This window comes from Schistocerca americana, chromosome 11 (genome assembly GCF_021461395.2).
Source record: "Schistocerca americana isolate TAMUIC-IGC-003095 chromosome 11, iqSchAmer2.1, whole genome shotgun sequence".
Taxonomy (NCBI): Eukaryota; Metazoa; Arthropoda; class Insecta; order Orthoptera; family Acrididae; genus Schistocerca; species Schistocerca americana.
Window position 1 is genome coordinate 36,616,959 of NC_060129.1, and position 23,680 is coordinate 36,640,638.

At 43.0% G+C, this 23,680-nt stretch overlaps 1 protein-coding gene across 5 annotated transcripts in view; it reads right to left on the reverse strand.

Annotated features, from left to right (window-relative positions):
• The window catches only part of LOC124554090 (zinc finger protein 708-like), a 119,869-nt gene that overhangs the window by 16,303 nt on the left and 79,886 nt on the right, over positions 1-23,680 (reverse strand). For 4 of the 5 annotated variants that reach the window (XM_047128142.1, XM_047128140.1, XM_047128141.1 and 1 more), the window contains one exon: positions 19,598-19,635. In XM_047128142.1, the coding sequence (XP_046984098.1) occupies positions 19,598-19,635 (38 nt within the window). Of the gene's footprint in view, positions 1-7,438; positions 7,639-19,597; positions 19,636-23,680 lie in introns of those variants that run through there. The other variant, XM_047128143.1, reaches the window with a different exon arrangement.

Below are 23,680 nucleotides of genomic sequence, written 5' to 3' on the forward strand. Positions count from 1 at the left end.
TCACTTGAAATTTCCCAATGGGGACCTGTACACAGCTACAATTATGAAAGTCCCATTTAGCTTCAGCTCGCAGCTACATGCTTCTGAATTTGATCTACACAATTTTTCTTTCAGTTTCTGAATTTTTCATATTGTCTTTAACTTCAACATATGGAGTGTGTTCAAAAAATTCCTGAACTTTGTCCGCAAAATTTTTCTGTGCTTACATTTCACTTATGTTGCATGATCTCCTTCGACATACTCTCTTCCATTATAGATACATCACTCCCAACACCATTTCTACAGGGTGCTTCAAAAATGACCGGTATATTTGAAACGGCAATAAAAACTAAACGAGCAGCGATAGAAATACACCGTTTGTTGCAATATGCTTGGGACAATAGTACATTTGCAGGCGGACAAACTTTCGAAATTACAGTAGTTACAATTTTCAATAACAGATGGCGCTGCGTTCTGGGAAACTCTATAGTACAATATTTTCCACATATCCACCATGCGTAGCAATAATATGGCGTAGTCTCTGAATGAAATTACCCGAAACCTTTGACAACGTGTCTGGCGGAATGGCTTCACATGCAGATGAGATGTACTGCTTCAGCTGTTCAATTGTTTCTGGATTCTGGCGGTACACCTTGTCTTTCAAGTGTCCCCACAGAAAGAAATCACAGGGGTTCATGTCTGGCGAATAGGGAGGCCAATCCACGCCGCCTCCTGTATGTTTCGGATAGCCCAAAGCAATCACACGATCATCGAAATATTCATTCAGGAAATTAAAGACGTCGACTGTGCGATGTGGCCGGGCACCATCTTGCATAAACCACGAGATGTTCGCAGTGTCGTCTAAGGCAGTTTGTACCACCACAAATTCACGAAGAATGTCCAGATAGAGTGATGCAATAATCATTTTGGATCTGAAAAATGGGCCAATGATTCCTTTGGAAGAAATGGCGGCCCAGACCAGTACTTTTTGAGGATGCAGGGACAATGGGACTGCAACATGGGGCTTTTTGGTTCCCCATATGCGCCAGTTCTGTTTATTGACGAAGCCGTCCAGGTAAAAATAAGCTTCGTCAGTAAACCAAATGCTGCCCACATGCATATCGCCGTCATCAATCCTGTGCACTACATCGTTAGCGAATGTCTCTCATGCAGCAATGGTAGCGGCGCTGAGGGGTTGCCGCGTTTGAATTTTGTATGGATAGAGGTGTAAACTCTGGCGCATGAGACGATATGTGGACGTTGGCGTCATTTGGACCGCAACTGCAACACGGCGAACGGAAACCCGAGGCCGCTGTTGGATCACCTGCTGCACTAGCTGCGCGTTGCCCTCTGTGGTTGCCATACGTGGTCGCCCTACTTTTCCAGCACGTTCATCCGTCACGTTCCCAGTCCGTTGAAATTTTTCAAACAGATCCTTTATTGTATCGCTTTTCGGTCCTTTGGTTACATTAAACCTCCGTTGAAAACTTCGTCTTGTTGCAACAACACTGTGTTCTAGGCGGTGGAATTCCAACACCAGAAAAATCCTCTGTTCTAAGGAATAAACCATGTTGTCTACAGCACACTTGCACGTTGTGAACAGCACACGCTTACAGCAGAAAGACGACGTACAGAATGGCGCACCCACAGACTGCGTTGTCTTCTATATCTTTCACATCACTTGCAGCGCCATCTGTTGTTGAAAATTGTAACTACTGTAATTTCGAAAGTTTGTCCGCCTGAAAATGTACTGTTGTCCCAAGCATATTGCAACAAACGGTGTATTTCTATCGCTGCTCGTTTAGTTTTTATTGCCGTTTCAAATATATCGGTCATTTTTGAAACGCCCTGTACTTCTTGAAGCAGTCTTTGTATGCCTCTTGTTGGGTCGGTGAAGTGCCGTCTGTGAATATTCTTTTATGTCGTCTATCATTGAAAATCTTCCTCCTTTCAATGGTGTTTTCAACTTTAGAAATGAAAAAAAGCTCCAGGTGTAAGGTCTGGAGAGTACAGAAGATGAAGCAGCACAGTGATTTGTTTTTTTGCACATTAGTCATGCACCAGCAGGGATGAACGCGCGGCTGCGCGATTGTGATGCAAGAGCCATGAATTTTTTCGCCACATTTCAGGCCATTTCCCTCTCTGATTTTCTTCCAAGTGTCGTGACATGTCGATACCACTGTCAATTAACAGTTTGTCCCTGTGATACAGATTCATGATGAACTAATCCTTTGAGACTTCAAGAATCGTTCCCCACCGATTGTAAATATTTGTCTCAGTATCATAACCAGTAATGATTCTCTTAAGCAACATCTCGTTCTCGTTTGCGCGATCCAAAAGCTCTTAACAGACTATGAGATGAACGTCTTTCTGGTCTTGACTTGAACCATGGGATGAACTTGGCGGCAACATGATGCGTTCCAGGATGCTGTCAGGATTTAATGAAATCATCCTACAGAAATGTTACATTCTTCTGCCATCTCTCCAGCAGTCCATCTTCGATTGGCATGCACAATTTAGTTGATGTTCCTGACATGTTGAAGGGCATCCTGAATGAGAGTCATCTGTAACATCCGTCCACCCACATTTAGACTATGTGAACTATTCGTAACATCGAGTATGACGTAAGCACTTACCGCAATAGTGTTCGTGCATCATTTAATGTGCCTCTGTAAAGGTTTTCTTGAGTTTCATACAAAATTTAATGCAGGTTCATGGATTCTCTAACTCTGCTATGTCGAAATTCGCTAACTGTGTGACACATTCTACTTAATACAGCACTGAACAGTAACTGACATACAACAAGGAAACTTCCGGCAAACCCACATTAAACACAAGCATGTGCAGGGATACCAACTGCATTTTTCACAAAGTTGCTATTGGCGAGAAACTTTTTTGAACACTCTTGTATGGCAACTCCTGCTCTTTCCATAATGTGCCTACTTGCATATGCGGAAACCTTATAGCCACCTACATTAACCCTCTCCATATCTTTGATAACATGATGTTCGCACAGGTTTGGTACATCTATTCCACTCTCAGTTTCTACATCTTTTAAATGAACAAGAAGCTACTCTAATTTTTTAATCCAGACATTCTGATGCATTTGACTAACATTATCTTTCACTGTTCTTTTCTGAAAATATCTCTAGTACCCACTTGTCTGAGATTCTCATTCAACGTTGAATAGTTGGATACTGATCTTAGCCTAAAAAAAGCGGTTCTCTCCTGAGTTTCTAGAACCTTTTATCATCACGACCAATTAACCCTTCTTTTCCTATTGAAATGCAGAAGTGAAGTCCCTCCTACCAATAGCATCAACAGGAACAAACCCCATGCCAGAAAAAATAGCTGCCCAAAACAGCTGATCTGACTCCATATTGATCTTCCTGACAAAGCTGTTCAATTGGGGCAAATCTAACCCCATGAAATCAGGAACTAAGCCCACATTTGTAAGGCTCATGGCAGATGAGACTTTTAGCAGGTCATATGCAATATTGTAGACCTGATCCATATAAATACTGTTTCCTGTTCTTACCTTGAAGACATGATTTACCTACAAATAGCCGACACATACTCAGAAAACATAATTCTTGTGAAGCACAAGAAGCTATTTATTCTCATGAAGTAATGAATGATATGGACAGATGATCCCATATTTTTAGGTTTTCATAAGTCTTTTGACTCCATTCCTCACAAGTGACTTCTGATTACATTGTGTGCCCATGGAGTATCATCCCAGTTGTGTGAATTGATCCGTGATTCTGTACCAGAAAGGTCACCGTTAGTAACAGCCGACAGAAAGTCATCGAGCGAAACAGAAGTAATATCAGACGTTTCCTAAAGAAGTGTTACGCGTCCTTTGTTGTTTCTGATCTATAAACATGATTCAGGAGAATCTGAGCAGCTCCCTTAGATTGTTTGCAGATTATGCTGTCATTTACCTTACTGTGAAGTCATCAGGTGATAAAAACTAATTGTGAAGTGATAGACAAGATATCCGTATTGTGTGAGAACTGGCAGTTGGCTGTAAACAAGCAAAAGTGTGAAGTCATCGACATGAGTACTAAAATGAATGCACTAAATCTCGTTCACACGATAAATCATAAAAAGCTAAAAGCTATAGACTCAACTACATTGATAGGGATTACACTTACATATGAATTAAATCCTAACGTTCACATGGAGCATGCTCTGGAGAAAGTAAACCAAAAAATGATTTATTGGCACAACACTTTGAAACCATAACAGGTCTACTAAAGAGGCTGCTTAGACTATGCTTGTGTGCCCTCTTGTGGAGTATTGCAGTGTGATGTGGGCCATCAAAAAAGTTCAATGAAAGACAGCTCATTTTGTGTTGTCGCCAAATATGGGGGAGAGTGCTATGGATACAGTACCTGAATTGGGGTGGTGGTAATTAAGGCGTATTTTGCTAGGCCAGAATTTCTCATGAAATTTCAATCACGAATTTTGTCATCAGAGTGTGAGGGAGAAATTATCATCATAATAAAATACGAGAAATCAGACGTCCCATTGAAAGATGTTAAGTGTTAAGTTTTCCTTGCACACACAATGGAATAGTAGAGAAGTAGCTTAAAAATTATCTTTCAATGACCCTATGAGAGGCCCTTAACTGTGAATTGCAGAGTATTCATGTAGATATAGATCATCATCATCATCATCATCCCCATCATCATCATCGGTATGTCTTTGTTCGTTAGCTAAGGACGTTTAGGTGGTGTGGCTGATAATTGTCTCAGAGCGAGAGGTGACATGCCAGTTGCTGTTCACACAATTGCCAACAGTATTCTCATTACATTTTCTGGAATACAACAGCAACAACAGAAAGTTGCTCCAATATCTTAATCAGCACTGCCATTACATCATGCTGTGGACAAAAAGTAAATTAACTGAGTATAGAAAATTGGATGCTTAGCAGTGAGATTTCTTTCTTGTTTCTAATACTTGCAGTGGAAGTCTTCATCAGTAATGGTCAAGATGCAAATGCTGTAAGAGTGCCGTGCATAGATATTAAAACAAAACCTACGACCTGCCACTGATATAAAAGTAACAAAACATAATGAGAGTTATAGGTTTAGACGTTCACTTCATAGACAGGCATATTTAACAATTTTAACATAGGCAACACTTCATACATACTAGTTGCAGTAATGCGATATGACATCACAGATGTAGATACACGAGTTGAATGTGGCAGTGTGTGCTACATGAAAGTTGCTGGAGCACTGGCTGTGGGAGTGGGGGTTCTCATGGTTGGATGCTGGTGCTCATATCAGTGAAACGTGACATGCATCTGAACTGTAGTGGAATCTTGGTCCTGTGAATGCAGAGCAGAGGGGCACTCATAATGGGAGATGGCACAAGTAAAATTAGCAGAAGCACAAGGAGGAGGCAGGAGGGTCCTCTCTTCCTTTCCCATATCCCCTTCCCGTCTTCCCCCACAGTCTCCCGTCTTCCCCGACCCTCTCCCGTCTTCCCCGACCCTCTCCCGTCTTGCCCGACCCTCTCCCGTCTTGCCCGACCCTCTCCCGTCTTGCCCGACCCTCTCCCGTCTTGCCCGACCCTCTCCCGTCTTGCCCGACCCTCTCCCGTCTTGCCCGACCCTCTCCCGTCTTGCCCGACCCTCTCCCGTCTTGCCCGACCCTCTCCCGTCTTGCCCGACCCTCTCCCGTCTTGCCCGACCCTCTCCCGTCTTCCCCGACCCTCTCCCGTCTTCCCCGACCCTCTCCCGTCTTCCCCGACCCTCTCCCGTCTTCCCCGACCCTCTCCCGTCTTCCCCGACCCTCTCCCGTCTCCCCCGACCCTCTCCCATCTCCCCCGACCCTCACCCCTCTCCCCCAACTCTCTCACCCCTCTCTCCCAACTCTCTCACCCCTCTCCCCAAACTCTCTCACCCCTCTCCCCTTTCCTACTCTTCTCTCCACCTTGCCCTCCTCCTGTCTCCCCTCAATCTCCCCCTCTTCTCTCTCTTCCCCTTCTCTCTCCCCTTCTCTGTCCCTCATCCTCCTCTCTCTCGCCTCTCAAACCTCTCCCCCTTCTCATTCTCCTCCCTCGTTCCCCCTTTTCTCCCGTCTTGTCTCTCTGCCTCCAACCCCCTTCCTGCCTCTCTGCCTCCACCCCCCTTCTCGTATATCTGCCACCAACCCCCTTCCCATCTCCCTGCCTCCACCCCCCCCTTCCCACATCCCTGCCTCCACCCCCCTCCCCATCTCCTTGTGTCCAACCCCCTTCCTGCTTCCCCTCCTCTCTTATCATTCCATCTCCCCAATGCATTTGCCTCTCCCATCCTTTCTCTCTGTGCCTCGTCCCCCCTCCCTCTAGCCCCTCCTCATCACTAGCAGCATTAAATGGAGTTACTTTTCTCTTCCACGTAATGTGGAATTTTCTCCTTCCTTGTTCTTGAACTAGGAAATTTCTCCTTTATCCTTGAATTGTAACTAGCATTGCTGATGACAGACACCCTCTTTGAATACACACAATAAAAGTAAAAACAAGCATTCAGATACATAACTGTTGGGTACTTCATAATAATCATTGGATATGCAGGATGTAAATTCTAGCTTTTTGTATTATTAGTCCATGATAGACAGTATGTGTGTTTCCTTTGCCAAAGAGTGCTTTCAACCCTTCATTGCTCTTTGAACCCTGTCACATGTTGTTTATTGCACGATTTTGATTGAGTCACATATCATCAAAATAAGAAATAGGGGAATGATTATTTCCTTTCCTGATAGTCTGAGTTTGTCTCAAAGAAGTAGTTAAAGTTACTACAGTATTGGATCCTCCATCAGAGTGAATCTTTCATCATTGCATTTGCTGTGTGTGTATCCCAAAGGTTTCAGAATTCTTCCTCTCCAGTGATGGCCCCCTGTGAAAGCTATGTTTTATATTATAACATCTACATTTTGCGTTGTAGGATACTCGCCATGGTAATAAAATTCCAATATAGTACACTGAGGAACATCTCTCTGTAGATCTTCCAAATCAGTGTTGTTCTACTAATGTCTTTCCTTGGGGACAAACTCAGTTTCTTGAACACAGGTTTCCATCGACTACACTTCTGCAAATATTCTCAATACAGTTCATGGTCAAACACCATATGCCTATGTTGTTGAAGTCTGCAGTCCTGATAAGCTTTCGTCTGGTTTGGCATTGTCTTTAAGGTTATGAATAAATAACTTTACCTTGTATATAACACTATTTGCGGCTCTGTGTGTTTCAGAACTGAGTCATCCTAACTCGGAAATAAAAATTGCTATACTAACCTATGAAAATCACTGCTCTCTTTGCAGACACATTCTTCTGTCCAGTATGCGCAAGCACATGTTGGATAGTGAGTATCAAAAAATCTACAAAACCATGTCAACAGCAGCATGAATTAAGCACAACTTCACCACATGACCTTATCTGTCTGGTAGCCATTGCTTATTATGTTACTTTGAAGGCTCCTGTGGTGGAAACGACACCGTAGCAAAAGTATTAGCTAGCAGCCATGGACCAAGCCAAAATAGGCCAATGGCTCCTAGTTGTCATTCAAGTAATGGAGGTTGTGAAAACTGACATAATCCCCTCAAGCACCTCTTCTTGTTCCCTGATGTAAAGAAGCACCAACTTTATGCAAAGAAGCAATCTCGTTTCCTGTAACAAGTTTTTGCAAGCTCAGTGCTAGTTTTAGATATGTGGTAGAGGATGTAGGATCATTGTGCAAGGGTTTAACAAAGCAGGATCATGTTGTGATATTGGATGGAACAGGAAACAGGTAAAATAATGTTCAAACAGATTATACTTTCCAAAATCCTACTGCAAAGTGACGTTAGTGGCATGGGTCTGTATTTCATCGAATTACTCCAATTTCCTTTGTTGGGTTCTGGTGCGATTCGTGCAACTTTCCATTCTTTGGGTACCAATCTTTCTGCAGTTGAAGAGTTGTATATGTCTGCTAAGTAAGTGATGGAGTTCCTCTTCAAGACTGACGATGACTGTCACATCGATTCACAGAAAGTTGCTCCCTGTTTATGGGGAGGGCACACTGGATCGCAGCAGTATACAGCGGTGGCTGCAGAGGCTTAAGGAAGGTGATTTCTGTCACTGGAAATCCACGATGCAGTAGATCATAGACTGCAGTGAGTGATGTGAATAAGGCGACAATTGATAAAATCATCCCAAATGACAGATGTGTGATGACTTGACAGCTTGCTGAAACCACTCATTTCTCTTTGTTTAGAGTGGTATCGCTGGTACAGTCACTAGGATACACAAAAATCTGTGCACATTGGGCACCTAGGTTATTGACAAGAGAAACGAAAACGATGAGGAAGAATGTGTGCAAGGGTCTCATTAAGACCATTATTGAAGAGTAGAGACAGTGTTTTGACAGTCATTACCAAGGATGAAACATGGTTGTTTTTCTCCAAACCTGAGAACAATACCCAATCCATGGAGTGGCGTCATCTGGGTTCCCCTTGGATGAAGAAACCAAGACTTTTGCAAACAGCAGATCGAAAGGTGATGGCTTCCTTCTTCTGGGAAGAGTGTGTTGTCATTTTCATAGACTTTTTGGAACTTGGCTCCACAATTAACCGCGACCGTTAATGTTCGTCATTGGACAAGCTACGATGTGCCATCAACACCCACAGACCACAGCTTCAAGATCAGCTCATCAGACTATATCATGATAATGCCAAACCCCAGACAGCCCTTATGACTAAGGAGAAAATCAGGAAAATTGGTTGTAAAATTATTCCTTATCCTCCCTACAGTCTGTTTGGCTCGGTCTGATTTTTAGCGCTATGGACATCTGAAGGCCCACCTGCCCAGTAAAACATTTGATACTCAGAAAGACCTCGTTTCCTATGTCAACCGATAGAGTAAAAGTCAATCCCCAGAATTTCACCAAAGTGCATTTACATCATGAAAATGAACGTTGGGCCAGATGCGTCACAGCTGATGGAGGCTACATTGAGTAGGCTCAATGTATAGCTAAATGTTCCAAGTATGTTCACAAAAAATTTCTGGACTGGAGGCACTGCCTTCCTTAAGTGTTTTAAGCTGCTTCGCTACATTCAGGATATCCACTTCTAAGTTACTCATGTAGGCAGTTATTCTTGATTACAATTTTGGAATACTTACTTTGCTTTTTTGTGAAGGATTTAGGAAAACCGTCTTCAGTAACTATGCTTTAGTAGTTTGCAGTAAATTTCGAGCTTCTGTGAAACTTTGCCAGTCTTGTGAATTTTGTGGTCTTTTCAATTGGCATGCGTTTTTTATTGCTTCTACAACAGTGTTCTGACCTGTTTTGTGTAGCATGGAGGATCAGTACCACTTCTTATTCATTTATTTGACATGTATCTCTCAGTTACCATTGATATTATTTCTTTGATGTCAAACCACATCTGGTCTATGTTTAGAAAGATGTATCTGAAGGACTGGAGACAGTCTCTTTGGAATGAGTCAAGTGAATTCTTATCTGCTTTTTTAAGTGAAAGTATTTTGCGTTTATTTTGGTGAGTTTGGATGTTACAGCATTCACTCTTGCGAACTCTTCATGGCTCAACAACCTTTTGGTCACTAATGTCTGCATCTGCTGTTATGTTCTCTGTCTGGTCAAGGTCAACAAGACGTCAAATATGTTTGCACAACCATTTCCACTTTTAGTGGGCTCCTGAACTCCTGGTTCAAAACAATTTTCAGGGCGCCATTCAGTAGGGTTTTGGATGACGGTTTATGCCTACCACTGACATTAAACATGTATTTTCACCAATATATCGAGGGTAGACTGAAGTATCCACCAACTATAATTGTACAAGTGGCATACCTATTTGAAATTACACTCAAGTTTTCTTTGAACTGTTCAGCAACCGTATCATCCAGGTCAGAACATCAGTAAAAGGAATTGATTATTAAATTATCTCAGTTGTCAGGTATAGCCTCTACCCATACTACCTCGCAGGTACTATCTACTTAAATTTCACTACAATGTAAACTACTACTAACAGCAATGGACACTGCACCATCAACCGTATTTCATCTATCCTTTGTGAGCATGGTTATGCCTCTTGAAAAAATTTCAGCTGAACTTATTTCCATACCAATAATGATTTGAGATTCAGTGCTTCCTGTTAGCGCTTTGAGCCCTGACTTTTTTCTAATACAGCTACTACAATTTATAACTAAAATAGTTATTGTGGTTTTATCTACCATCTTTTGGTGTTCTACTTTTAGGCTTTGAAACTAAAGCCCTTTCTGCACTTTCCTGAGACCCTCTAACCTAAAAAGAGTCCCATCTACTCTTCACATCTGCCATACTCGTGTAAATGATTCCTTTGTGTAGTGGACTTCTGACCTATTTAGCAAAACCCGTAAATCCACCATCTTTTGGCACTAGTCGAGGCATCTGCAGCCTACATAGCTGCAAAACTGTCTGTCACTCTGCTTCAGACCTTCAGTCTACTCTGTACCAAAGGACCACTGTCAGTTCTGCCCATGATGCTATACATGGTGAGCTCCACCTTTATCTCGCAAGACTGGCTCTGCCACACTCTTCACGGCATTTGGAAGCACCCACTCCTCATCTGGAAAGTCTTCCCAGTATGCACAAAGAATGCACATTGGATTCCTTCCCCTCCTATGCAGCTTTATCTCGAAGGGGTTCCATTGCACACCTAACATTGGAGCTCCCAATTACCAGTAATACTACCATCTGCAAATGCCCAGTCTTGCATGCTGAGAGGCTTCCTCTGGAACATGGGAACGATTTCATCTGGCTCATGGACTTCGTCAGCCTCAGACAGCACCCAAACCTGTTCATCAGACAGACTGATCTGGCACTTAGATTGTGTTCCATGATGGTGGATTGTGTTAAAACAGCATATGATGGGCAGAGGTGCAGAGGACTAAACGAAACACCAACTGTCTAGTTTTTAATGGACAAGGGATCGGAAAAAAATGGAGGAGGGTGGTCTGATCCACTCCCCAGAAAGTACCACTTAGGAGATGTAGGACACTGAGGAACTGGGTACAATGTACAGCCAGGTAAGAAACATGGGAGGACCAAGGAAGGTTCCTATCCAGCATGAGCCCCATGAATTTCTTAGTTTCAGTGGTTGGAAGAGCAACAGGCCCAAGATGTAAAGATATTGTAACAAATTCATACCATCACCAAATATTAATACAAAAGGTTTTGGCCATGGAAAAGTGAAAGCAACTCCCTACACTTCATGAGTAAATACAATAGGAACGGCACTGCAGACGCCGCTCATTGACACAAGTTTATGGAGAACTGCAACAGATTGGAAAATCATTGACAAAAAGGGAGCCACAGATGACTGATGGGAGGCAGTTCATAATATGGTTATTGGGGATAGCAAAGACAATGATACTCAGGACGAGGATTCAGGAACCCCATTTTCCTGGATATATGTGTCTGACAAGGCCAAAGCATATAAAGCTTGGGAAAACATCTTTCAAAACTTCCTCTAGTAAATGAGCAGATGGCCCCTGAAGCCCCACATGTATGGACTACAGAGGATACCAACCCTCCAGCAGATTTATCAGGATGATGGTTCAAAATGTGAACAGCAAATCTCCACAAGTTAATCACATCACTGCCTGCTTCAGTCCACCAGGGAACAGGACATGCTACATTTAACTTGAAGTGCATGATATCAAACATTCTGCAGCAGTAAAGATAACGTTTGGAAGACACTTTACCTAGTCATCGCAGCTTCGTAAAGGTCGTGAGGAAGGGGTAAAGCCTCCAGTCGGCCTTAGAAAGCTGCCAATTGGATTTGCATTTAGGTGGGGTAGGAATCGGTAAATGGATAGCACACAGAAAGTGATCACTTGAGTATGTGTCAGAGGGATCGGGTACTGAAGATGACAGGCGAGCTGGACAGCGCAGAATGAGAAAATCGTAATAAATGTGCATAGAATCTGAAAGGAATGTGGGTGCTCCAGTGGTAAGAGAGATGATTCAGAAGGTCAGCTAAGAGGGAACCTCTTGGACAGGTTCTCTAAGAGCCCCAAAGCAGATGGTGAGCATTAAAGCTGCCAAGCAGCAAAAAGGAGTGAGGGAGCTGACCAATGAGCTGGAGTAAGTCCGACTTGGTAACAGCAAATGACGGAGGGGTGTAGATGTTACAAAGAGAAAAGGTGAAATGAGGGAGGGAGGAAGATGCAGACTGCAACAGCTAGCAGTCGAGTGTTAAATGACATGGATAACCAGCATGGCTCCCAGATGAGGTGGAATGCTGCCCTTGGGGGTAAGGTGACAGAGGACCAGAAGGAAACATGAGAGGTCAAAGGGGTTGTGAGGACAAAACAGGTGGACACTGCAATTCCAAGAGCAGCTGTAATTCCTCATTGTTGGATCTAATGCCACGAATGTTCCACTGGAGAAAAGTAATTATGGGGAGTGGGGACGAGGGAGCAAATGAAGGTTAGTCACCTTCGTGGCTGCTGAGTGCCAGCCTTCAAAAACCCAATGCTACAGGCAGTGGAGGCTGGAGAATCCTGTTCCATGCTATCTACAAAGGCATTGGCATTCTCCCTAGTTCAGCCTGTGTATTCTGTGCCAGAAAATCGAAGCAGTGGGCACCAGGAAAATAGAGGTCAGCCAGGTGGGGGTATTATGTGGCAACACCACTGAAGAGGTTCTTCCAGTTGGGGAAGGAGAAGATCATTTGTTTTTGTTTGATTTCTTAGAACTTTACAGTTGGCAGATGTGGACTGTTTTTTTAACTGTAGAAAGTCTTTGCAGGAGTGTTGCTTTTGTCTTTTCAGCCCGATAGCTGTGTAGCAGGTGGTTTCGCCACCAGGGGCAAAGATGTGATGGCTTGTTGAGCAGCTGTGGGAGGAAATGGGGATGCTACTGTGATTTGCGTGATTTCACGACTGCAATCCTTAATTGGACGTTGCAAGTCTGGGTGGGCATATCCTATGTTAAGCATTGCATAGCAAGAACAGTACTGTAAATGCCATATAGTACAATGCACGGCTTTTGACTAGCTAACAAATGCAAGTGGCAGGTTGGGGTTCGATTTCCTTCATTCAGATCTCCTGGAAGGCTTGCTCATTAAGACACACAGGATATTCATATGATTAATCGATATAGTGGGGAGGAGGTGGACAATTGCCGTTGTGAGCATCTCTGCCATGAGTAACACATTTGGCAATGACATCTTGGGTTGTTGGGTGTTCTGCCGGATATCAGTGTCGTACTTGCACGATATTTCGGTCACGTAGCTCGAAACCTTCATCAGGTGCAACCTGAGACTGCTCCTAGAGTGGACCTGGTCCAGTATTTATGCCTATGGCCTTCCCCCTCCACCAACGGCTGCAGGCGCTTCCTCTGTGGTCCGCGCCCATTCCCTGTGACCTGCAGGAGCGTTGCTGCTCCGTTTTCCGTCCGCTGCGGTTCTAGGTGTTCCCTCTGCGGTCCGCGCCCACCAAACCCGCTCCTGGGGGTTTCATCTACGGTCTGGGGTACCAGGCGTTCCCCCTGCGGTCTGCGCCCGCTCACCAGGACCTGTTGGAGCGTTGCTGCTCCGTTTTTCGTCTGCTGCAGCTCTGGATGTTCCCTCTGCGGTCCGCGCCCACCAGTCCTACTTCTGGGTGTTCCATCTTCGGTCTGGTGCTCCTGGCCGTCCGTCAGGGGCTCGTTTACCATCTCCATGTCTCTGGTTCTTCTGTTTGTGTAGTGTTGCAGCTGGCCCCGTTGCTCCTTTAACAATTCCAGAGCCGGATCCCAGGCTCTGCTTAGCTGGTACCCTGTGTCACGATTCATAAGATCGTCAGCCATTTTAATCTCAATCGATTCTCTTATAACACTGTCCCAAAATCTGGGTGTTTGTGCTAGAATCTTGGTATCCTCATACTTCATGGCATGATCTAGTTCTAGACAGTGTTCAGCAATGGCTAACTTAGTCACTTGTCTTAATCTAGTGTGCCTCTGATGTTCTTTGCACCTGATCTCCACAGTTCTTGTCGTCTGGCCAATATAGGACATGCGACATTGACACGGTATATTGTAAATCCCTGGTTTTCGTAACCCCAAGTCGTCTTTGACACTCCCCAGCAGTTCCCCGATCTTGTTGGATGGACAGAAAACACACTTGATATTGTGTTTACGCAGGATCCTACTGATTCTGGCAGAAATAGAGCCAGCATAGAACAGCCTTGCTTCATCTTGGTCCTCTTCAGGAACCTGTGGTATAGTGGCTGGTCGGAGTGCCCTCTCAATTTGTCTGTCCATGTATCCATTCTTGGAGAAAACTGTTTTGAGACGTTCTATCTCTATGGGTAGATTCTCTAAGTCTGATAGGGCACGTGCTCTATGGACCAAAGTCTTCAGAACCCCATTCTTCTGTGCAGGGTGGTGACAACTGCTGGCCTGCAGATATAAATCAGTGTGTGTAGGTTTTCGGTACACACTGTGGCCAATTGATCCATCTGCTTTCCTCTGGACTAGTACATCCACGAGGAGCAGTCTCAGGTCGCACCTGATGAAGGTCTCGAGCTACGTGACCGAAATATCGTGCAAGTACGACGCTGATATCCGGCAGAACACCCGACAACCCAAGATGTCATTAGATTGCCGGGAAAGCCTGAAGAGTTACATCAAAAGTCTCTATGGGGAGGAGATGTATCAGAATATCAAGAAGCTGGACAAGCTACGGCAGAAGAAAGGGAAGATGCTGAGTTCTCTCAGTTTTTTGCTGAGGTGTCGAGATGGAGAAGTGGTACCAGTATTTGCCCAATTAAACATCACATCAACTCCAGAGCGGCCTTAGGCACTGGTGAGAGAGAGGATTCGAGATATGCGCCACAGGTTAGATGTTGTGGCCAGGGAGCTGTTACACATTCATCTGTACATGGCAGCCTCCTTAACAAGAGAAGATTGGGATTGGGTAGACCGTGCCTCCTGGTCTTTAGCTGAGTGTGCTAGAAGGAATGCCTCATCTTGCCAATCTGCAAAGTTTGACCGCATGAGCAATAAAGCACAGCAGATGGAAGAGACACGCACGGTGACGAATCTGAGTGGCATACAGTTTGATGATACAACCTTAAAGGTACTCAGCAGGGGTCTCAACTTTGCTACGACCCCTAGAAACGTACCCATTTCAGGTTTCGTCAGTGCAGTAGAGCAAGTTGCAGCCACACTTCCACCTAATGTGGCAGAGGAAGTCCGCCGAGAGACCTGCAGGGCTCTCACCAAGGCCAGGCCGCCGAAATCGAACATCACAACCGAGGAGAGGCTTGCACTCAAGAAACTACGGGAAGACAACAGCATTGTGGTACTGCCAGCAGACAAAGGGAACTCCACTGTCATCTTGCAGCGAGTGGATTATGATGAGAAAGTACGCCAACTTCTGGAGGATCCTGCATACAGAATTCTGGAGTGTGACCCCATGGACAAGGTGGCCAAGAAGACTAGTGCTCTCTTGAAGGAAACAGGGATGCCCGATAAGATCATCAGACAACTACGGGAAAAAGCGCCAGTGCCACCTAGACTGTATGTCTGCCTAAAATACACAAGGAGGGTGTGCCCCTACGTCCTACTGTCAGTAATATTGGGGCACCTACGTACACAACAGCCAAGTACTTGAAAGGTCTCCTGGCTCCGTATGTGGGGAAATGTATTCACCACATCCGCAACTCAGAAGATTTCCTGCAACGCCTCAAGCAACTGCACATCACAGATTCGGACATCATGGTTAGTTTTGATGTGGTATCGCTGTTCACCAGGGTCCCACTGAAGGACTCACTAGAACTGATTGCAGAGAAATTTGATGGTGCTCTGTTGGACCTGTTCAGTCATACAATGACATCCACGTATTTCCTGTACAGAAACGAATATTACGAGCAAACTGAAGGTGTAGCTATGGGCAGCCCACTGTCCCCTGTGGTTGCCAACATGTTTATGGAGAGTTTTGAGGAGAGGGCATTGGGGACAGCCACATTTAAACCCACATGCTTCTTTAGGTATGTGGATGACACCTTCGTGATCTGGCCACATGGGATGGACAGGCTCAATGAGTTTCTTGAACATCTTGACTCATGCCACCCTAATATCAAGTTCACCACGGAACTGGAGAAGAATGGCCAGCTGTCATTTCTGGATGTACTAATCCAGAGGAAAGCAGATGATTCAATTGGCCACAGTGTGTACCGAAAACCTACACACACTGATTTATATCTGCAGGCCAGCAGTTGTCACCACCCTGCACAGAAGAATGGGGTTCTGAAGACTTTGGTCCACAGAGCACGTGCCCTATCAGACCAAGAGAATCTACCCATAGAGATAGAACGTCTCAAAACAGTTTTCTCCAAGAATGGATACATGGACAGACAAATTGAGAGGGCACTCCGACCAGCCACTATACCACAGGTCCCTGAAGAAGACCAAGATGAAGCAAGGAAGGTGGCATATCTGCCCTATGCTGGCTCTATTTCTGCCAGAATCAGTAGGATCCTGCGTAAACACAATATCAAGTGTGTTTTCTGTCCATCCAACAAGATCGGGGGACTGCTGGGGAGTGTCAAAGACTACCTGGGGTTACGAAAACCAGGGATTTACAATATACCTTGTCAATGTGGCATGTCCTATATTGGCCAGACGACAAGAACTGTGGAGATCAGGTGCAAAGAACATCAGAGGCACATTAGATTAAGACAGATGACTAAGTCAGCCATTGCTGAACACTGTCTAGAACTAGATCATGTCATGAAGTATGAGGATACCAAGATTCTAGCACAAACACCCAGATTTTGGGACAGTGTTATAAGAGAATCGATTGAGATTAAAATGGCTGACGATCTTATGAATCGTGACACAGGGTACCAGCTAAGCAGAGCCTGGGATCCGGCTCTGGAATTGTTAAAGGAGCAATGGGGCAAGCTGCAACACTACACAAACAGAAGAACCAGAGACATGGAGATGGTAAACGAGCCCCTGCCAGGAGCACCAGACCGAAGATGGAACACCCAGAAGTGGGACTGGTGGGCGCGGACCGCAGAGGGAACATCCAGAGCCGCAGCAGACGAAAAACGGAGCGGCAACGCTCCAACAGGTCGTGGTGAGCGGGCGCGGACCGCAGGGGGAACGCCTGGTACCCCAGACCGTAGATGAAACCCCCAGGAGCGGGTTTGGTGGGCGCGGACCGCAGAGGGAACACCTAGAACCGCAGCGGACGGAAAACGGAGCAGCAACGCTCCTGCAGGTCACAGGGAATGGGCGCAAACCACAGAGGAAGCGCCTGCAGCCGTTGGTGGAGGGGGAAGGCCATAGGCATAAATACTGGGCCAGGTCCACTCGAGGAGCAGTCTCAGGTAGCACCTGATGAAGGTCTCGAGCTACGTGACCGAAATATCGTGCAAGTACGACGCTGATATCCTGCAGAACACCCGACAACCCAAGATGTCATTAGATCACCGGGAAAGCCTGAAGAGTTACACATTTGTCAATGTTTTGACAGGACACGTGTGGTGTTATAATGTTGACACTGGTAGTAATTCATCTGGTTTGGAATGTACGGTTAGACCACGATTACTACCTTAATCTTTGAGGCAAACACTAATCGAGCAATTGGTAGAAAAGAAGAGCATGTGGGCACTCAGTTTGCATTCATCTTTTTCATTACCCAATGGGCCACAGTGATGCCCTGATCAGAGAGATAAGTGTTGATTTCTTCCTCGGTGAGGCCATCAAGCATCTGAATGTAAAGAACACCATGTTAAGAATTCAGAGTATAATGGTCCTCGACACGAGTATGATAGCTATGGAGGAGTGATGCCGTCAGCAGTTGTTGGGCTTGAAAATCACAAGTGGTCTTCATAAGCAAAGTTCCTTTACATAAATGTGAACAGAGTTTCACAGGGCCTGCAAATGCAACAACTTTTTGAATAATGCAAGCATTAACCATACCAAAGGACTGACCACCTGCGGTACATGATACTATGAGGAACCGATGTGCAGCTGGGAGTGTTTTCGACTCTCGAATCTCATTCTGTTTACGTTTAGTAGACACAGACTAAGATGGTGATTGAGTCGAGGCAAAAAAATCCCCCATGATCACCAAAATATCTAATGGCATGCTCCTTCCACCTGGTATAAATGACTGTTCCCACCTCAGGTCACACCTCCCAAACTCTAGACAGAGGGACCAATTGCCATTTGGGAAGGTAACAGCTCAGGCAGTCACCCCTCTCTGGGCCTGGCCTGTATCAGGAGGTATGTGCAAATCTTAGCCATTGCCCTGGGACTGGTAATTGTATTACCCAGTCACCTGTTATGTGTGTAATGCATGGGCCAACCTTCAGGAACACACAGGAAGGAGAAACAAAGAAACCTCAAATGCCAGTAAGGTGAGGAGATGGAGAACAAAGAAAGAAAGAAAGAAAGAAAGAAAGAAAGGAAAACATATCATGGACTGTTCCCAAGCTAGGCCATTGAAATATCAGAACACATTCCTGAAACTATGCAAAATGTGTTCCTCAAGCAAGGGGAGAAAGAACAGCAGGAGCATAGACATGGGCACTGAAAGGAACAAGGTGCCGCAAAGGCTGGGGTCCCATGGCAGTGAAGCTTGAACTTGCCAAAGGGTGGTGAGTCCCATTGGGCGGATTTTTTTTTTATTCTGAGAAAACATACTTTCCTCCTGTGATCTGCACTTGATAATTAGTGTTGTAACTGCGACCAGGACAGTTGCAGGGTTGAAATGACAGAAAACGCGGCAGGAGGCGCACGCCACCACAGATTATGGCGCGATGGTGCAGACACCTCTAGGGGTCTTCGATGTCTATGACATCTGGTGTGGATTCAAATTCCACAGTGCGTGGTACCAGAATTAGTATAAATTTGATTAGCATGACCAATTGAAACAGTGGCCTTCGGTTTTGCTGCAACAACACTAGTCACCGTATAGACAATTTTCCTGTGGCAGATTTTCAATAGTGGACTTCATGGTTTCCACGTGTCCTCAGTTAGTTCTATGTGACATAGAAACATAATACTATCTCTGCAATCAATGAGGATTCACCATTTAAGTCTTCACAACCTTACTGAAACTGGCACCAGCTACTTAAGATTCTTCTTGATGGTGGGTCATACACTGTCACTACGACAAGTTTGTACATTTACTGAGCACCACTTTCACACAAAACTGAAAGAGCAGTTCAACACTATATTTGTTAATCTGAATGGCTGGGAATCAGCTCCAAGTTTTGGATATGCAGCCACTCACCCTTTCTTCTTCCTTGTTCTACTGCAATATGACATTAGCTTGTGTCCATCAAGATGAAGCTATTCTATTTCAGTGCCTTTCAAGTGATGTTCTGCGTTAAGCACAATACAGCTGCTACATTCACTTGAACTTTTTTTTTCCTTGTATGGATATTAAAAGTTCGCTCTGTTTATTTAGGAACAGTCACATAATGGTTGTTGCAGAGGATAGTTTACTGACCATACTGCATTGTAATGTTGTTGCTTAATAATACTGAATAATTACAGAAGTGCATTTTATAACTGAAGTACCTCCACAACTAATAAATAAAAATTTATATTTCTCAAGAAGTTCTGCAGTGAATTACGAAAACTTACCGCGCACTATCGGATGCATATCTTTCTGAGGCTGCCACCTGCAACATTTCAAGAAATTGCCAGTGATTTACAACTGGTGAGAGAGTAAATAAATACAATTCTATTAACACCCACCAACATGTGTTTGGTCCATAAAATGCTGTATTTGAAGCTTGAAAACATCATTACAGAAGACATGATAAACTGTTGCAGTTACTGAAACAGAATGTTAGTAAGAATTCACTCTTTATTTCCTCACTTTCTCTTCAGTACTGTAAATAACTATGCAAGCCAGTTATTCAGTTGTAATCATATTTCCTACTAGATACTTCAGAAAAAAAAGTGACCTTAGGAAAACTGCCATTCGCTGAGAGATAAATCCACTACCATAAGTGACACGTTTAGGTCTTTGTGCTATGGGCAGCCCAGACCAACTTGCAGAGGTGAGGAGTGACTTCTAAACCCAACCATAAGTTCACATCCAGAACTGCATACAGGCATGGACCATTAAATATACAAACATTAATAAATATTGGAAAACTCAAAATAATTTCAGACATTGTAAATGAACAAGTTAAAATTGCCATTACAAAATAGCACATTCACAGATGAAGAAATACCACATTCAGAGCACTGTAGATTTTTCACAGAGAACATAGGGAAGAAATTCGGAAAATACTCCAGAGCTAGGCTCTGCTTTCATCAATGGCAAATCAATGTTGCAATTGGTACCAAATTTTTCATCACCTCCAGGAAGACTCTCCCTGCAATAATTCAGTATTTAGATGAGAGGTACACAATAATTAATGCACATGCACCAATATATCAGGATAACAAGAACAATGCAGAAAGTATAACAGTCCTAAGAACAATGATGAGAAGCATCTAATGAAGTGCCATAGGAAAACATAAAAATTTTATTAAGTTTTAATCCTCAAACTTGTACAGAATGCAGGTGAAAACATTTTCTGCCTAAACTGCTATTAAATGTATTTATTCACAACTGGAATTTTGACTGTTACACCATTCTCTGGCGAGAGATTACTATGAACTAAGTCAAGTTATTAAATGTCACCCCTCGTGCATAGGGAGTGGAAATTAAGATGTGCAGTGTGACATGACTTCGATGGAAATTATTACATGAAGTACTATCATTGTGTAGGGATACAGATGACAATGACTCCTGTCATTCCTAAACATAGTTAATGCAAGGAAAGTGTTGTCACAAAAGAAAGTATAAAGCATTCAGGCATCAAACTGAGCTATCTTTGAACTGTCAAATTAACAATTTTGAATAATACATTCACTAACAGTCTGTGACAAAGCAAGCTGGGATATTTTTACATCCCCTATTGTTTTGCAGTCTGCCTCCTTAAAATTCATATTTTCCTGTCTAATTATCATTAACATAAAGAGAAAGAATATGTAATAGATTTTCTAATTTATTTTGGCTATTCATAGTTAGTGTCTTTTATTGTAGGGTGAAATCAGTAATTATTTCGTAACTTAAATTCTGTTGTTGACGTATAAGCAAATATACATTCTGTACTAATTATAAACATTTGGAAGACAAAATACTCGAAATCTTAAGATATCTATTTGGCTCTATTTGAAAACATGTTAGCAAAGCCAGCCCTTAATGCCAAAATAATTAACAGTTTTGTCAAAAGTTCTGTTTACTTTACTATGTATGTTAATTTCATAATTTAAACAAATAATTTGGCTTAACCCTTGCAGTGTGAGAAACAGTTAAAAAGAAGCAAGTTTTCGATGTATTTAGTTAATTTAATGAGTTAAGTTTTAATTGTAGTTTCTGTACATTTAACTTTGAACAATTTGTAGTTTCAGACCTATTATTGTGAGGATATATAAGGAACTGGTTTTTGATCATGAGACAGTCAGTCCACGGCCAAGTTTCAGATGAGGAACCTGTACTGGTTAGATAAACAACAATGCATTTGTGAAGTAAGTTTAGACACTTAGGCCGTGTGTAAAAACAATGACACTGTCTGCTCCATATGTACCTTTCTATTCTTCAAGAACTTTGAACTTTATGGTTAGGTTTTTACTGCTCATAGATATGCAACAGTAAACTACTGTAGCAATATGTGGATGTTTGCCTGCAACCTATGAGAATTATCGAAAGCTAAACAACAGTACACTGGCCATATTAAATGTATATATGCGGGGTTGTGAAAAAGTGATAGTAAATAATTGTGAAACACAACTGTGTATCTGTTGACTACATCACTTACAGTACACAGTAGTTGCACTTCCACCCCATAATTTTTCAGCCAGTACGTCAACACTGAGAACAACAAAGAAACAAAGCATGTGAGCACCATCACAAGTCCAGGGCGAAACTGTTTTTTCCATTTATAAATTTCTGCCCATCTGTGGATGTAAGAAAAAAGGAAAAATGGTAAGAAAAAACATTTAACAAAATTACTGGCAGCAGAACCACCCCTCTCCCACCCCTGTGACACACACACACACACACACACACACACACACACACACACACACACACACACACACACACACACACACACACACACACACACCTCTAAAGGGAGATGAAGTCAACAATAATATGATTTGAGAATATCAGATAGCTTATGTGCCAATAACAAAGCACAATTCCAAAAAGATAATGCTTTTCAGAGTCATACATGGATATCATACATAGATACATGTTGAAATTGACCATTACCACCGAATAATAAAAGTAAAATTTCTGGTCTAGAATAACTAATAACCATATTCCCAGAAGATTCAAAGAAATTCCATGAGAAGTCCAAGGAAAAACAGCAGAAATTCAAAACTACTACATGTATCAGCAATGGCTTAGGACATGGAGGCACTGTGAAGGAAAAAATTGATCAAGGACTAACGGAGCAAAATAATACTGGAATACATTTGTAATATTTTATAAGGCTTATGACTATAAACCAAGACTGCATTTACTGAAAATTCTTCAAGAATCTGAAAGAATCTGAAACACAGAAGAGAACACGGGTCCTCTTAAAAGAACTACAGCCTTATTTGAGATAAGAACAGACTTTAGCCCAGGAAATGGATTAACTCCATTCTTCTTTTGGACCATACTTGAAAAAGTGAACATTGAACAGATGGAGCAGTTGTCAGAATCTAATGCCAGAAGTTGAATACAACTTCGTTAGAAAATAGACAATGTTAAAATTGTCTGTTCAACTTTTATAGACAATTTAGCAATATTGACAGTGTAGAGAAAGCACATCGACACATCTCCTCAGATAAAAAGAGGTACTGGCTATAACAAGACTGCAACATCCAAATCAAATACGAAGTATGGGAGTATCAGGGGATGACAAATTTGAGGACCCATGAGAAGTCATATAACCAAATGGTTGGAAAAATGGAGCCACAAAAATTCATTCTCCACAATTGCAGAACCTTTGACTAGCAAGGCAGTCATTTGGCCAGAATACACATCTGCACCACAAACACTAATTTTAGAATCAACAAAAGATAGTGTAAATTGTGAAAAAAAAGGAAAGGTATTAGGAAACAGAACACCAGTACAAATATTTAAATTAAGAAACTATACACAAATATAGATAGATACATAGCAAAACACTGCAGACAAAATTTGGAAAAGAAGGCTAAATATAGATACATAGGAAAACACTGAAGACAAAATTTGGAAAAGAAGGCTAATGAGTATAAATATGCAAGAAATTCAAAATCAAACTGAATACAGAAACATAACTGAGTTGGTAAATTCTCCACAGCAAAATAGTTCCAAAAAGACAAGACAGAAACTGGACATCAAGTGAGTGGAAAGAAAAAAGTGGACAGATGAAGCAGTAGCATAAGGAAACATGAAACCTTAGCTGGCCTGTAATGGAGGAGCATGAACAAAAATTTTGTTCCAAATTTGTAATACCTTCTCAGGAAAGCATACTGCTGGTATATGCACTGAAAACAAATTACATTAACGAGGTCAGATAACAGTATTTCGAGTGTTCTGTTAGGTTACAGCAGTGATCAGAAGTATTTTGCAGTTGCGTCATTATGCTGTCAGTACTGCCTTCATGCAGTCACAAACGAGCAATATATGGA